This window comes from Elaeis guineensis, chromosome 13, assembly GCF_000442705.2.
Source record: "Elaeis guineensis isolate ETL-2024a chromosome 13, EG11, whole genome shotgun sequence".
Lineage (NCBI taxonomy): Eukaryota > Viridiplantae > Streptophyta > Magnoliopsida > Arecales > Arecaceae > Elaeis > Elaeis guineensis.
The window spans coordinates 9,599,581-9,617,757 of NC_026005.2; the positions used below are offsets into that span (position 1 = coordinate 9,599,581).

Sequence of the window (18,177 nt, forward strand, 5' to 3'; positions counted from 1 at the left end):
CAAGAAGACTCCCTTGCTAAAGATACACTGTATCAAGAACAATTGGCATCAACACTTGCCTATCAAATATTTCACATGTACGCAGAATATTAAATGATGAACAAAATGGTGATAAAGAGAGTTGACAGAATGATGGAACAAAGAATAGCACCATCAGCTACAGGAAATTTCTAAATTTAATGAGTTTAAGAAATCCTAGTACAATCAGCAACTGAAGACAAAAGGCATGAAAATGATGTTAAAAAAAAAATGATGGGCACAGAAAAATGATATGGCATGACCAAAAGAGCATGCAAGCCTGTCATTTTGTAGTCCAAAGAAAAGGATAAGGCAAGAGCACAAGCTCGAAGAGGAAATTCATATGCCTCAGCTTGTGCAGATACATCCCCTCTCCACTCATGCTGCTGCATTCTGATATAACAAGCCAACGAGGTGCATGCAGCATCCACCAGTTGAGGAAAAAAAAGAAAAATTTACATTCACCGGTGGAAGGAGCGACTATATACATCAGTAATTCAGTACTCAGCCTATCAAGTCATCCTTTCTGTCAGACACTGAAGCAGGGCCAGATGTAGAACTTTCTGCAGTCACAATTGTGTATTTCTCCTGAAGCCGTGATCTGTTTTCAGCCCACCACTTTTCTGCTTGTTGCTCACTGAATCTTTTCCGACTGCACACCAATCAAGTGATAAGTATGCGGTAGTACAGAAAATTGGTTAGATGACAGAAATTCCAAAAAGATTGTGAACATGCTAGACCTTTGCAAATAAAAATACTCGCATTTATGTTCTCCACAAGTGGAAACAAAGTGATAAAACTTTCATTCCTGTGAGGCAATACAAAAAAGTACTTCTATGTGCAACTCTGTTATAAGAACAGAATTACTTGAATTAATAGCATTATAATGTTGGCAACATATAATGTGAAAAAGGGGCAAATTCATGTGCATTATCATAACGGAAGCAAGAAGTCATGTGCATGCACGCATGCATGCACATCACTAAAAGGACAGCTGAAACTGGGTCAGAATTCAGCAGTCAGATAGTTTCTTTTAATAATCAAGACATGCATTTTGTCCAATAATGCAAAGAGTGTTGAGGTTTATAAACATCAAAAGTTGAGCAATGTCACTTGAATAGTGTGTTTGTTGCTTTAGAGGTTTTGACTGTGCCTTTTGTGTTCTTTCTTTCTTTTGCACTGATTACCCCCAAAAAAAAATAAAGGTGTCTTTTAGCTTCTTTTAACAAAGCTACCTGGTACATCATTGGTGGACCTCAATTTATTTACCTATGCTACCCACTGAATGCAACTTTGGTACGAATTATTTTATTGAGTTCAATAATTCTCTTGCCCATATGTTAATATTGTACGAATCCCTCCCATGTCATGGATTTTCCTGCATAACACATGCTGAATTGCACGACAGTCACCATGTGTCTTCCAATCAGCACAAAGAGATATAAACTCTTGCATATAACAAAATGCCACAGCATGGGGAATATCGCCAAACTTTGTCTAGCTTGTCAACTCCAGTGATGAAGGAATTATCCATATAGGGTTCATCGATTGGATTCTTGGTAGAGTGGTTTGTAGCAGAGGTACAACTTGAAACTACAATTTGTCAATTACTTTGACCATAATGAATGACCAACAGCATTGCATCAACATCCATAGCCGCCTGATCCAGGGATATGATGCCATGTTTGAGATGAGGCAGGTCTCTGATTATTGTATGAACATCAAGACAACTGTTAAACTAAATATAGACAAATTAACATGTTGAAGACGCTTTAACATGGTACAAACAATAACTACTCCCAGCACATCCTCCTGTTAGTCACTAAGTTCTAGGCATATCGGGAAATAATTTTATGCATGGGACCTTTAACTGAATCTTAATGTTGTTTCTGCATCTTGCCACAATGACTTCTACTGTTGGTTCTCAGGTCACTGTTATCTTCTCAATTTGAGAGATCCATACTACGTACAATCAGTGTCTAAAACCAGTGACCTAGACCAAATAGTTTGACATCCAGAACAAAGGTCATCACTTTAGCCATGATCAAATGCAGTTCCATTAACTTAGATCAAAGCCCTCTTCAAATGGCCTCCCATCTCTTCACTGCTAAAATATATAGAATTTCCTTCACCTCCATAGTGTCTCACATGCCAACAAACCAAAACCCTTGTTCCAAATCTCTGTTCCGGTTGCCAACAACGAAGAGGGGGAGAGGAGGAAGGGAGGAAAAGTTGCAACCACGACCTCCCTCCTGGATTTAACTGAAATTTGCCACTTCTCTTTAGAAATGAAGACTACACACCCCCCATTCCAAAATATCGTCGACAGTATTCCTCCTCCAATCTTAGAGATACTATTTTTCCTACTGTACATCTGGGTAGGCACTAATCCAAGCAAATATGGCCAATGGCCCTCTTATCCTCCTAGATTGGCTATGGCATAGAAGAAGAGTAACTTCATATCTCCAGATCCCCTCTCTTCTCAGTCTAGCCAATGGTGCCCTTAACAATGGCTTGGTAGGCAAGGGTGAGGCATAAGAGAAGAAAGATAAAAAAAAAATGTCCATTTGTCCTTTGAATAGAGCTTCTCCCCTTCTCTGTTGATTGATGACTTGGCCATATCAAAGAGGTGGAGCTCCAGTGGCCAAGCAGTATATATGAGATCCCCTTGCTCTAATTGTGCCACCATCTCCAGTCTTACAATCCCAATAGAATCATCCACCCGAGCCGACACCACCTGCCTCCTGAACCTATACAAGCTCTTCAACACCTGAATCAAATGATTGAATTGCAATGGAGACAGATAGATGGGATACAGAAAAGTTGGAGGTGGAGGATTTGCTTGGCTAAGATGAAGACAACACAATGCAACAAAAACTAGTATGAGAATGTTGAGTTTTGCTGGTGGTGGAAGATGGGCTGGAGGTTGAGAGGAGGTAGACATGGGAGTTGGGACAATGTTCAAGAATTTGGATGGGGGAAAAGGTACAGATGTGGATCAAGGTACGGCTCAATTACAGGTGGAGATGTGATGGGGAAGAACCTGAGGGAAGAGATTTGATAGGAGATGGCATAGGGAGAAAAAAGTTACATATAAGTTTTTTCAAAAGTTTGTGTTCCTTGGACACTATTTTTAAGGTTTTTGCCTGCTGATATTTTTGGTCACTCGGATGCGTCACAACATGGATACATGCTCTATTTTGGAGTATGTAGGGAAATCCTAGTTTCAAGTGCTGGACACTCCAAGCAAGTGCAGCTATGTTATTAACATACCATCAGAGTCAATCATCAACTTAAGTGTCTTAAAACATCTAAAGTAACCTTTAACAACTTATGGATATGATTAGTTCTTATAAGAAGAGCTGCTCTCCTAAAGCCTTTTTTGGCTCATGTAAAAGTTTTGTGCCTTCGGGCTGTTCTTCCTTCCTATTAGATATTTTCCCCCTGAAATGGCATATTCAAATATTTACTAGCTCATGATTACTTTATTATTTTGTTAGTTAAACAACATTTACCTCTCTCCTCCCCCTGTGGATCTCTTTTTCAAATAAGCATAAAAAAAGGAGGTGCATCCGTAGCAAGTTCTAATAAACATAGAATTAGCAGAACTGTAATAAGGAAAAAATGCTTTTAATATAGTGTCCAAACTTGCATGTATGCATATAAAGATGATTAAGAATGGAGCTCCACAATCAACAGTAGTGTAGCCCAATTTATCCCTGTCCCCCCCTTCCTCTTCCTCCAAACTTTGTCCCATCAAAAGAAAATAAGTCACACGGCACAACTCCTATTTGAGAAGACTTCATGCAGATATTGAGTTGAATTTTGCAACTAGCTATGGCAAATCTATCCTGTTTCTATCTGTGCAGTCACGTATATTATGCTTTGAGTGGTCAAACCTAGAAATTGTTCATGTTTTTGAACTGACCAAAAAGCCTCATGTTTTACATTGCCACAAGGTGATTACAGGAGGCCAAATGGTCGTTTCCCAAATGCAATGAGTATTCAAGCACATACACCCATGATTTTCACTAGAAATTGTAGTTATAACCTCACCACCAAAAACCTTGAAGGAGCACCATTACTATGCATTAGTAAATTATCATAATAGCTAATCGCAAACACAGCTGAGCCCAACTAGTTTGGGGTTTAGGGTTGGTTGAGTTGACTAACAAATCATAAAACACCTAAACAAGAAACTCGTTCCAATAACATTACAAGTCTTTTATTTTGGTTAACATATTCCAGGTTTATTAAATCAGATAAAATAAATTATATTGGTGATATAACGATTCTCAACAATTGGCTTCTTACATCAGGTACCACAAGAAAATATCTGATCAATTTGGGCTAAATCATCACCCTAGAATCAAGGAATCCATAAAAGCACATTTTTGTTTCTGACTTTTGTGAAAAACCTTCCAGATTCGACAAGTCTGAACAAGGTCTGCAAAAATCACCAAGCCTCTAAAACCCTCCAAGAGAGACTCAAAAGAACCTCAAATTGGACTCTTGAACAATCATCCAGGCTCATGACCTAGCTTTATACATGCACTAGATATGATTGGCTGTAGCTCATCCTTCAACTCTAATTAGGACTCTCTAAGAACACATGTACATAACCCTATGAAATTTACATGAAATTTATATGAAATCTGGTGATTTACATGAAATTTAAAGGCTAACTCCTTAATCTAATTGCGATTAATGGTTGATGAGATCAAATACTTGGGATGAGAAGGAAGATGCATACATTATCAATACTTTGGTACCCCTGATGACATGCAAAATTTCGTCAGTCTGATGCAAAGATCATTATGGCCTTGCTTGGCTGGCTGTACTCGCAAACTATAGGTCCTAGGAATTAAGAGATGACGGCAAAGAAAGGATATAAATTTTCTCAATTGACAATGCTGTTGATTTGACCCATTCATTTATTTGGAACTATGGTGCACCATATGATTCTTTATCTACACCTGCCTACTCAAAGATATCTGCATCCTTAGAGGCTTTGTCTTGGGCCAATGTAGGGGGACAGCAAGTCAGCAACCACAATTCACCAAAGCTTCTTCACAAGAATCATGCTAACATTTTCTAAATCTGCTGATATTCAGTCCTCTTAATTCATGCTCAACTATCACAACAAGTTCTAGTTTAAAAGATGTATAGCTTTACGAGCTTATTCTTTGGGAGGCATGAAAGTTATTACATGGGAGTCTGTATTTTCCTAGGTAAGTGTTTACTTGGAAATAATTTACTCATGTTCTTTACACATTGGAAAGTGGCTCCAGAATTTGTTACCTATTTTCTTTTGCATTACTACTTTTTCAAGTAATTTGCTAAGATCTATCTATATTTTCCATAGTACTCTTTATGCTTCCAGGCCCACTTTGCACACTTATCATGCACTGCCCCTTTGTGATTGAAGCTCAATTTCCTCATATCAAAGATAAGCAACAATATAAGAAAAGATCAGACTTCTAACAGAAATTACTGTACCAAATAAGAGATTGTAACATCCCAGGACACAAATGATAGATTTCTTTTTCTAAAAGCAATCTTTTTTTTTTTTTACTACCATTGTTAATCAACACAATTTCAGATAAAAACTGCAGAAATCTCACCAAATCAATCACAGAAATTTAATAAAAAAGAAAAAAAATTTGAAAAAGTCATCCGAATCCACCGATCTTGAGGCTGAGAATTAGCTGAGGATTGCAGCTGTGCTGCCTGGGTTAAGGTTCGTTATAGATGAAAAGAGTAAGTAAGAGATCAGGGTTTGCTAGTATATCATCATAAGGGAGGTATTTTAGGAACACAAAAACAGGGCCACTTTACCGATTGATGGAAAACCAATTTACCATCTCTCAAGTAAGTGTTTTCGCCCATTTCATGGGCATATGTTGCGCATGGGAAAGTAACTTAGCAACATCACTTTTTTGAGAGGAGAATGAGAACATGGGCAAGTTGGTAAATGGGAAAGTTGACAAACTTTCCTATGATATTTAACCCTCAAAGAATGGGCCCTAGAGGAAAAGGCATATTTTACCTCTGATGAGACTCCTCAGGGCTAACATAAATGGAGTTCAAAATGAATACGGCAAAGTGTGCAATCTAAGGTTGTCATTCATGAAACCACTATATCTTCAAAATCTGCAGGCTTCTTTTTCTTGAGACTAGGTATCTTTTGCTCAATGCCCTCCAATATTTGTCAGATACCCATCATGGCTCACCATCCTCTATTCGTTTCCTCTCCTTTTGGGAATAAACAAAATAAAGAGATTGCAAAATTTGCAATTGGCCACCTGCTAGCACAGCCTTGTTGTAATGCATGGTTGATGTAAATCAACTCAGGGGAAAGAACAGGATTCATGCTGAGATATGAGAATAAATCATAATATAGAATATTCATCAGACCCTATGCATTGTATCCTTTATAAGAGAAACAAATGAAGACCTTAATCCAATTTGGAACTACCAATCATCTGAATAACTATATCCAAACTATTGATTGTCTCCGATTATAGAAGTAGATAAATGTGACAAAATAATCTACACCGAAATGTTTAACACTTAAAACAGCATCATTGAGCTACCCTGAACTACCCACAAAGCTTATGGATACTAAAACAATTACAATCAGAAGCTTAGAAAGTAATTTGGTTTAGATTCAGTTTCGAAATACAAATTCATTCTTAAACCTCCTCAAGCTCATCCACATGTGCTTTTTACACTAGATGTTCAAATATTGTTCTAGATAGGTAGAAATTCTTTTCCAAACACAACTTGCAAGTGGATATGTTATGATACCAAGGGTTCTGGTGGGTGTTCAATACATGCTATAAATACATCATGAACCATGCTATAAATACATCATGAATCATTGATCTTTTTAAAGCATAGTACCATCATACAAAGCATAAAAATATGTAGTCTGTAGAACTGAGACCAATGAAAAAATTGGAATTTTTAAGTTTTAAATATCCAATATAATAGAGTAGTGCCATTATTTCATGTGCCATGGAACTAACAAACAATAGCTGCAATTTCATGAAAAAATAAAAATTTCCATGATGCTTCTGGGATTAAAAAAACTGACCATACCTAAAGCGCACCCGTTTGAGATACTTATCACCTCCAGGCAAGGAGGACACAGTAATGTAAACTCCTGGTTCAGCCTGTTCAACCCATTCTGCCTCTTCTGGTGACGTCCTGTTTCCGTTGCATGACTCTAGATTGCTAGAGTCCCCAATAGACTCTGGAGCCTGAGAAGCTAAAAAGTTGCTTCTAATATTCTCAGTGGAAGAAAGTCCTAATGAATCAGACACATGACTGGATCCATACATGTTAATCATATGCCCCTCAGGTACTCTTTCAGCCATATCCTTCAGCTGCCATATTTGAAACATGAAGCAGAATCAAAAGAAAGTAGCGTGTGGTATTATAGCAACAGTAATAACAGCAGGAAAAGAGAGACTCTTTATATTTTCCCAGCTTCTCAGCTGACTGACCCAGAAACCAGGCATAATGAAGATTATCGATGTTTAGATTGGTTAAAGTAAAGAAACACATCATCTTGATCTAGATGATATCTGCAAAGAAATTTGATGTTCAGCAACAAGGTACTATCAGAAATCAGAAACCAATGGCAAAGACTCTTTAGAAAGCTCATTTCATATATGAGTGTATTCAGCAGGCTTACCTAAGAGATGATCAAATGATCAATGATGAAGAGGTCTTCACGTATGAAATCACCAAACAATTGGTATATGTTCCCTAGTTGAATCTTAGACACCACACTAATCCACATTTCTTCTATAAATTGTTTGCACATTGATATAAAATCAATTTGGTCACAAGCAACACTTGTTGCAAAGAGTCTCAGCTGACACAGGTATTCATCGAATAAAAGGTATGAAAAATATTGTACATTGACGACCATGCTAATGTCCTCACCTACCGGTCTGACTAATACAACTACTCAATCATATTTCTCACAAAGTAACAAGAATATCTGCTAACCTTTTTTATATATTGCAAGCTTTCCACAAAACCTATCTAACATTTGAAATTCCAAGCTTACTCCATTGTCCCTCTATAGTCTAAACCAATTCATATGATCTGGTCATTGGACAAAATATGCTGCAACCCAGTATCTTAATTACAAAGGTTAGTGGAGTGATATGTGGAGATGCTAGATTGCGGTGAAAACAAGTTAAAAAGATTTAGCTATAATGACTATCAATAATCATAGTTGGTGCTGAGCAACAAGTTAAGAATTTTGATGCCTAGGGAGCTATCATTGAATATGAAAGTACAGTTCTAGTGTCACAAGAAGGACCATCTTAAGAAGAATTAATTCAAAATTGTTACTTTTCAAAATAAAAAGAAGAAGATTTAGCCCAAAATTGCTATAACTGGTTATAGATTACTTAAAATGTCATGAAAATATTAGAATTGTCTTTTGATTAGTTTTTGGCCTCAACATAAAGCTGAAGGAAGTTCCATATATTGTTGTGCTGGTATAAGGTTTTTTTAAAACAACATGGTTTTGTCTATTGTGATGGACTTCAGATGTGTCTTCACTCTTCTCTTTTCTTCTTCTTCCTTTACCTTCTTTACTTCCATTGTCAAACCAGTAGCAGCCAACAGCAGCTATAACCCCCAACAAAAACAAATTACAGCATAGGTGACATCTCTCTTTTGCACACTTTTCTACTTCTTCTTTCCTACTTATATTTCCTCTTCTTCTAGATTTCTCTCCTCGCATTCCCTTCTTCATCCATCTATTTTTCATCTATAAGAATGAAAGTCTATACAAAGCTGGAGCAAAGTAAGATTTTGAATCTTCTTCTTAGCCCCTTATCGAAAGGTAGATAAGTAATTCAACACACACATACATGCATGCATGCATGCATAAATTATATCATGTGCCACATTAGTTCTTAGAAACTCTAGATCTACAACCACTCCTTTTCCATAGTACCTGAGATTTATGGATAAAACTTGTTATAAGGAAGTTTGAAATCATAATTATAATCACAATTATCTAGCTTTTCCTAACTATTTGGGTTCAGCTTTAAGGATCCTTGTTCGCCAAGTACTCCTGTATAGGTCCACCTCTGATGCTATTCCAAGTTTCTCCATATTCTTCCTCACAATCTTCCTCTATGTCAATCTAGGTCTCTCTTCTTTTTTTGCAATCTCCAATATAAACTAAAGTACCTCTCCAAACAAAAGCCTCCTCAGACCTTCGTTATACATATCTACACCATCTCAATCAATTTTCCATGACTTTATTTCTTAGTTTGTACAACTCCTACAGCTCCTCTAATATATTCAATTCTTAATCTATTCTTCCTAGTTTTACCACTCATCCATCTTATTATTCTGATTTATGCCACACTCAATTTGTTTGCTTGTATTTTCTTTATTGCCTGGCACTCTAAGACATAAAACATTGTAGGCCTTACTATTGTGCTACAAAATTTCTCCTCAAGTCTCCAAGGTATGCACCTATCACATGATATTCTAGATACATTCTCCACTTCATCCAACCAGCTCTAATTTTATTACACATATCTTCATCTTTCTTCCCTTTATTTTCTCTAATATATCTGAAAGAACAAAAACGGTCACTTTGTGGTATCTTTTTTCTATCATTCTAAACTAATATTACGTCTTCATTTCCATTCTCATTAAAATTGGTATAAATAAGTTTGAGGAGCAAAAACATTCAAAAGTTCCGCTCTCCTGGTGTCCACGACAAACCTAATTTTCATGAACAGAAAGAACCTCAAATGCCTAATCTTCTTTTCTTTCATCCATATTATATGATTTTCTATTCAAATTATATGTAGATACATAGTTAGACACAATTTTTCACTCCATGAACCTGATAAGAGCTAGGCCCATATGTTTCACACTAGGATCCCTATATGTATCTCTGTATGTGCACATTCTCCCCCTCCCTTCTCCAAGCTATTACTGAAATTTATAGTTCTGATACTTCGAATATTTCAAAGATATAGCTTCTAAATCCATAATACTTTGAAAAAAAACACAAAAAATACTTGATGATTCACTTTAAAGTGTGTTCCGTAATAAATTAAACTCAACATGTAGAAGACCATGAAGTGAAATAAAACTTTCATACCTTAATCAACAAAAGTTATTAGACATAAGCTATATACAGAGCTTTTCAATCTACAATATGATGAAAATAGATCTACTTATTCTTGAGAACTTATTCACTCAAGATGCACCGTAAGTCCAATAAATTAATTTTCTAAGACCAAGAGGCACCATAAGATTAATTTTTTATAAAGAACCAGGATCTACCTGTGCAGTGAGGGACTTGATTACTTCCTTTGCAGCCTTGCACTTCGTAGTTTCTTCACTTGCCACTGTTGTGGCCTCTCTCAACTGTCTCATTGTTTTCTCCAGTTCTGCTTCTAGAACTTGAGATTTACTAGTTAGCTCCTCCACCTGCATAACAGAAAATTCCAGTCCATGGACTGTTCAGAGAACTCCATGCATCTAAGCAATTGATATATTTTGCCACTAGATGAGTAGCTAATTAAACAAGAGATACAAATAACGGTATTTTTTCCATATGATACTTGCATATGCAAGAAGCAGTCAGTGATTACCAGAACTACCATTTCTGAAACACATAAAGGCTGGCATTGCAGATATTAGTTTACGGTCTTCAGAAGCATAACATATAAATTACATACAACATAATATGATTGATTAACAAAAGAAATAATTTGAAGTAATGCATGATGATTAGCTGCATATCTTGCAATATCCTCCATCAACAGAATAGTTACCTGTAAACGCAATCTAACAACTTCTTGACTTAGATTTTCATAGGTCTGCTTTGAGTCATCAGAAAATGCATCAGGGGAGGAAAGATCAGTAACAGCTGGTGTAATAGTTGAATGGGGTGGACTTGGCCTACATGATACTGGAGATGATGAACGAGAAGCTACTCTTGAACCCGGAACAGAAGCAGAAAATATTTTCTTGGATGATCCAAACAAGATGTTTGAAGAATTCAAGTTACTTGATGGCTTAAAGTTTCCCCATTGAAACATTGAAACCCTTTGATATGTTGAAGGAAATTGGCTATTGTTTGTTTCAGATTTCCAGTTCAGCTTGGAAAGTCTGTTTTCACCTTTGAAGGAATCAACAGAAGAAAGCCTGGAGAACTGTCCTTGTAGCTTATGATCTAGACCATCCTTTTCAGCCACTTCAGTGGCCACATGACTTATACTTCCATTTTGATTTTTTGGAAATCGTGGAACCATTCCTTCACCTATGGTCTTCTTAAGTTTCATATAACATTCATCACATACACGATATGGCTTGTTCATATTGGGTGCTAAAGAAGCTTTTACAGATTTTCTGCCGCTGCATGCTTTGCAAAAGACCAAACCACAGTTGTAACAATTATGACGTTTTCTTCTAAAACCAAATGGGAGACGACAACCAGAGCATATGGATTGATCCGCACCGGACACCCATTTATGAAGACAGATTACAGCAGTAAAACTTGAACCACACACAACACTCTTTACTTGCTTATCTTTTAAAGCTTCAACAAGTGTCGGAGTATTTCGGTCATCATTATCACCATGGCCTAGTCGACCATTTGCTCCCTTGCCCCACGTATAAACTTCTGTTCTAGATGTCAAAACTGCAACATGATAAGAACCACATGCTATCTCTTCAACGAAACTATTCTGAATCTTTCCTTCAACACAAGTGGGAACTTTTCCATCAGCCTCAGTATTACCAAGCTGTCCATAAACAGTACTCCCCATTGTATACACTCGTCCAGCAGTTGTTAGAGCAATAGTAATGTCATTGCCACAGGCCACCTGACAAAAGCTTGGCTCAGAAAGAGATGCTACATATGCTGGAACAAGTCTAGGTTCTCTATCACCATGTCCAAGTCGACCTTTATCCCCATCACCCCATGTAAATAGTTTTCCTGATGGAGAGCTACCAGAATCAGAAGACCTATCTGTAATTTCCACAATTGCTGCAGTGTGCCAAACACCACAAGCTGCCCGAACAGTACGCAGTCCTTTCAAAGCTTCAACTTCTCTTGGTATATTTATGCTTCTACGATCTCCATGGCCTAGAGCACCAAATATTCCATCTCCAAACGTGAATAACTGGCCTGCTGAAGTTACAACAGCTGTATGCCAAGGTCCACAAGATACAGATGACACATGCAGACCATCTAGTTGACCACTTACTTTCTTAGGAATCCAGTGACTAGCCTCACTCCCATGCCCAAGTAAGCCAGAGCTGTAAGTGCCATCACCCCATGTGTAGAGATCCCCAGATAAAGTTACAGCACATGTATGATATTCTCCACATGCTACCAGTTCAACATTCACACCACCCAGAGCATCAATAAGCTTTGGTTGGGAAACATCAGCATCTACTCCATGCCCAAGCCTGCCTCCTGACTCTTCACCCCAGCTAAAGATCTCCCCTTGTTTGGTAACCAAAACAGCATGCCTACCCCCACAAGCTATATTGTGAACATCAAGCACTACTGCTGATTCCAGTGCTTTGGGCAAAGGTGCATCAATCTTGGTGGCAGACGGACTTCCAACCCTATGCAAACCACCACCAAGCACCCCATCACCTATGCCTTCTCCCCAAATGAAAACATCACCCAATGCATCAAAATCCTCATGAACTGATCCATGACTGGATGAGCTTACTGCACTAGATAAACTAACTCTGATACTATCAGATGCAGAGCCCCACCCATTTGAATTGTCTGCTCCTCCAGATGAGAATGAGCTGAGAGAATTATTTATTGAATCTGAATGAAACGAACTCTTGGCTGGTGCAGTGTATAGTACTACATCAGAAAGTACCTTTCCAAAACCATTAACTGGATGGCTCTCATATGGAATGTGGACTTGTTGGGCATCTCCAGAATCCTTAAAAGAAAGCAAGGGAAAGATTAACTTAAATACAATTAAATCTATAAAAATTCTTAATACGTCAGAAATGTCCAACCTTATGAAAGATGTCACTATTACAAAAGGGTGATGTCAATGGAGAGTTTTTTTGAGTGTTTGAATTTGGACTATCAGATGAAGCTCTGTCACTTTTTGAGTCTAATCTCAACTTTCGACAATTTCCACGAGAAATCAATGCCTTCAAACCAACAAACCAGACTTCAGCTTCATCCTTGTCCTTGCATATCTGTTATGTTCAATGTCAAATGCAGATATTTTATTAAGATGTACTTCAGGAAAGACACAGAGTGCATTTTGGCATGTGCAGAACATACATTTTTCATCACAAAAGAAATGCCATAGGAAATTCTAGCAGAAGATACAAATGGCTGAAAATTGGGAGATGACAAGGAACAAAAAGAAACACCTACCAAATCTAATGATCGGTCATTGTATATAAGAGAAAATGATTGATATTCTTTATCAGGCCGTGGATATCGCTGAAATATTGCCTGAAAGGAAGAGATTAAAAAAACATGTAACCATGATTGCATATGCTTCACTATATTTACAGGAAATATTAAAATGATTCAGACAGAATCTAGATAAGATCAAACATCCTCTGCATAGCCACCAGATGTTCTGGGTTTGTATATGAAGAGGTGCATCCCTGGGTAATTAAAGTGCAGGTGCCTCACCCTCCATTTCTCTTGGAAAGAGAAGAAAAGAAAAGAAAAGATAATATTTAACATGAAAATACTAACACATGACAGCATAAGAAAGGAAAAGGACAAATTTCAGCATCTGTATAAGTTTAGAAAAAACATTACCCAATTTTAATTAAACACGATTGGCAATGAAACAAAAAGAATAAACTGCAGATGAAGATGATATGGAACATGACAGCAAATGAAGTGGTCTTTGTACAAGTAAAGATATAATTCCAGCATATGTACAGAAAATAGATGACAAATTTACATATCGAAGCAACATGTCTTTTTTTCATAAGAAAGATATCTGAAGAACATGAACTTACAGTACGCTGTCCAGGTATGATTTTGGAAACCTGACTAAGTTTAAGCTGTTTCTCGTCTTTTCCAGAATACCAGATCAGTACAGACTCATCCTGTCCAGTAAACACATAAACCAGATAAAACATCTTATGCTAAAAGAGAACCCTACTTTTAAAATAGTCATGTATGACCTCTAACTTATTATAATCAAAACTTGGGTGACTTAAATAAAAAATGCAACCACTGAGCCAATGTACAACATCAAAAAAATGCCAAAAAAACTATTATGGATCCAAGTGATCATGCAACCATATGTGAAAATAAAAGCCGAGCCACTATCATGAAAGAAAATAATCAAGAATGTATAAGAAACAATACCAATATATGAAATGTTCAAAACTACTTACATTAGCAAGCCTGAAAGGACAAAACTTTGGCTTCCCTCTGCGCCCATACTTCAGTAGATAAGCACCTTTCTTTAGGGCTGTAATTGCCTGATCGTTCCAAAGACAATAAAATCATCAATAAAACTGATGAAGCACTTGCTATATCAAAAAATACTTTCACCGTTAATTTTGGTGAATGATACAAACAGAAGCAGCAAAATTTTAAAACAGTAATATGGTCTGCTTGACAAAGCAAAATATGTGACATTCAATGCTTCATCATCCAATATCACATAATTCATTCTAGATCTAAAACTAGCCATCAATTAGTTATGACAAGGCCCACATGTTGAATGTAAAAAATTTACAACATAAGAACTACTGAATACTTAAAGAAGTGTAATTGAAATGGAAAAATATTAAATTAGTAGTCATGATAAAGAGACATATTACAACACCTAAAGTTGAAGATCAATGAGATCTATCATCATAGCAGCATATGTAAATGTACCATCGGTATGATAGTCTAATAATATGATAATATTTGATTTTTCTCTGCCAAAATCCAAGGATGATTCAGTACATAGCTACAAAAACAAGGAAAAAGGATGAAAATCACAAGGTTTATGTATCTTGAACCATGCTGCTTCCAGTCAATTGCAAAACATGCATATAATGATGACAGTTGACACCTACTGGTTGAAAAAGTTTATCATCTTGAGAAAGAAACACTTCAGACCAGCCTACAGTACCAAGCCAGACCATATTTGGACCCAAGTTACAATAGAAACATCAAGCCTCCAGACATCTTTAGTTTCAAACCTAGATAAATTTCCATGGCATACAAGTCTATCAAGAAGAGTTAGACACCACATGATCCATGAAGAGCTCAAAATAACAGACCATGGAATTTAAGACAGACCAGGGCCCTGAAAATGCAGACTTATCCAAACCCTAGGGATGGAGTCTGAGTTGTACAATTGAAAGCCGAAATTGATCAAGATTGACCAAGGCTAAAAATGGTACGCACAATCTCTACCTAATTCTCATGCACCTCAATCTATTTTTTTAATTGTCGGAAAGCTTATCCTCCCCTTTGAAAGCAATATAAGAGCTCCATCGGCAAGTCTTCCTCACTTAAGAATGCGTTCATCTTCCAGCTATCACTTGAGACATCATCTCTATTTAAAAGATCATCAAGTACTCGTTTTGCGCTTGCTCAAGCTTTTATTGCTTATAAAGATTTCAAGTTCAAGCATACAAGCATGTGAAGAAGGCCTTGAATCTCCAAAACTTTCCATCTAAAAGGAGTGGACTTTTCCCAATGACTAGTCGTTGTAAATGCATACTACACCAACTGATGGAAAGGATATATAGAGGAGCTTTTGACAGTGAAAAAGAAGAATAATCCACATAGAGATCAGTCCAGATTTAAAAGGGGCATCTCTATAGGTAATGTCTAAGGTGATCCACAATATACTAATTATGGAACATCATGCACTAGTACTGATGGATATGATCAAATGTTCACCCAAGCAAATTTCACCCAAAGGGGTGCATCAAATGTAATGGACAAACAATTGAATGTTTTCACACTATAGTACTAGAGATCTTCTCACTTTGAATGTTCATTGAATGATACGAATTGGCAGTGTATCCTTGCTTCATGTCTTTGCCCTTAACAGATGCCACATGCTCAAATAATATCATATGAATAGGTGCTATATCTCATTGATACGAAACCTTTTGAAACAAATGAGCCCAATATAGTTTATTATCACTTTGCACACAGTGGAGAAAAGATGTAACTCCATCACAGGTGAACTAAAGTAACACAATTTTGCCAAAGGATGGAGAGATAAGACCATGCCTTTAGTAGGATCATAGCACAGTAGACAAAGAAGAGATGTTATTTGTACTGTTATACTAAGATCAGTTTTACAGAACAACCATTAGAGCAACCTTATTATTGGGTCATACTTTGGGGCACAAGGAAAAGCTCACGGCCGTCAGATAAGAATAAGAGAGGAAGGTGATCACACCGTAAGTTTTAAAGGGCAATAACAAGAAATGAATATATAAGAGAAAAGTGAAAAAGACAATATTTTAAGATCAGGGGAGAAAAATCATTTGATCTAGTCTAGCCAGATGAAATGCAACATAGGCAACAAACATCACAGGTGAGGAAGATTTCTCAAGTATAAGTTTATGGGACAAAACAAAGTAGGGAAAGGCCAGAAAAGACTTTGAGTATAATATGAAGAAACAATATCTAAAGAAATTTTATCCCAGAAGCTACAGATTTGCAGCAACTAATATAGAACGCGGATCCATAATGCCAACACAATAAAATGACCAACACAATGAAATGACACTAGTCATTTACATTAGTTTCGTGTAATTTTTTCTTTCAAATTTTCATTTGCACGTTAGTTTCAAATTTTCCATTTACAAAGAGGCACTAACGGAATCCTAAACATGGTAATAGACATCTATGGAACTAATAATTGCTATAGTTTTCACCTGCTCGACATCCCTCTCGACGGGACCATTCCTCAGAGAGTCTGCCATCCACGCTCCGATGTCAGGTACTGCATGCACAAAGAGCAAACCTCATCTGAACAACGGAAAGAATGATCTCCTCTTCGAGAAAATGTCCAAGCCTGCCCCATAAAAGAATTCACAGAGTGCTAAAATCCACCGAAGCCAAGTCCAGATTATTCATTTATGTCATCAGCACAACAAGAGGAAGGAAATCCCCATTCCCCGGCCCCAAGCTACCGAAATACTAACAGCAGTTTAGCCACTGATTCACTTCAAACTATATTTCTCAACAATGGAAACCGAGAAAAGAACAACGCAACGGATAGCAGATTCCAATGTTGGAATCTTTAACCCCGGAATCAGATAATCAAGCAAGGAATGGAATAATCCTCTGAAGCAAAATTGTTCCCACCTCCCTTCCCAAGCCAAATTTCTCCACGAATATTAGAAATCCCCACTCATCAAAGCAGCTCCGGATCTCCACAACAGCTCAAACCCCTCGACAGAAACCCTAAGACCTGGCAATCGTACTGAAACTCCTTCAATCACACAAGATGCAGCAAGAGAAGCCTCGAGATCGATTCAAAACGGGGGGGACCTTCGCGGATGCGGCAATGGCGATGGAAGGGGCACCGCGCCTCCAAGAACCGGCGAGAGATGCTCAATGCGCGGCCATTCCGCTCGAATCTGGGGTCGTTCGGCTCGGATGGGAGAGGAGAAGGGATTGGTGAAGCTCGCAGAGGGAATGGGGGATGTGATCGAGGAGGGTTGGGGATCTCCGCCGCGAGGAAGAGATCGAGAGCTCCGCCAAAAAAACCGAATAAAGAAAAGGGAAAGAGACAATGGAGAGTTGGGGGGGAACGAAATCCCGGGCTCCCGGAGAGGCTAACGTGCGCCACCCTTCTCTATCTCCCTGGGGGCCTGGCGTTGCGTTACACGTCAGCAGCTAAAAGCCCGCTAGAAATGAGAGTTTAGTTGGGGAGCGGATAGAGACTGGATAAAGAGAAATTTTAGCTGGCACTGGGAGAATTCCAGGAATGGCCATCAAGTCCAATGATTGACAGAAAGCTGCAAGAAAAAAAAAAACTTACAGATATTCACATGGCAACCAAGCAAGTATAAATGTATCAGATTATCGATATATATTTCAATCTATTGAGATATGTGTTAATAATGTATATGCATCGCCCATAAATACATGGAAATTTAATCTTCACCTAG

At 37.6% G+C, this 18,177-nt stretch overlaps 1 protein-coding gene across 2 annotated transcripts; it reads right to left on the reverse strand.

Moving 5' to 3' along the window:
* Positions 1–121: 121 nt before the first annotated feature.
* On the reverse strand, positions 122–17,883 carry LOC105056557 (PH, RCC1 and FYVE domains-containing protein 1). 2 transcript variants are annotated; one of them, XM_073247564.1, is made up of 9 exons: positions 16,936–17,883; positions 14,434–14,520; positions 14,050–14,139; positions 13,445–13,525; positions 13,072–13,260; positions 10,854–12,992; positions 10,360–10,506; positions 7,118–7,409; positions 122–670 (listed from the first exon to the last, which is right to left on the reverse strand). In XM_073247564.1, the coding sequence occupies exons 1-9, from the start codon at positions 16,981–16,983 to the stop codon at positions 588–590; spliced, it is 3,156 nt and encodes a 1,051-aa protein (XP_073103665.1). In that variant the 5' UTR covers positions 16,984–17,883; the 3' UTR covers positions 122–587. The 2 variants fall into 2 exon arrangements, with proteins under 2 accessions (XP_073103665.1, XP_010937079.1); XM_010938777.4 differs by having other exon boundaries at positions 7,123–7,409; positions 16,936–17,880.
* Positions 17,884–18,177: the final 294 nt, after the last annotated feature.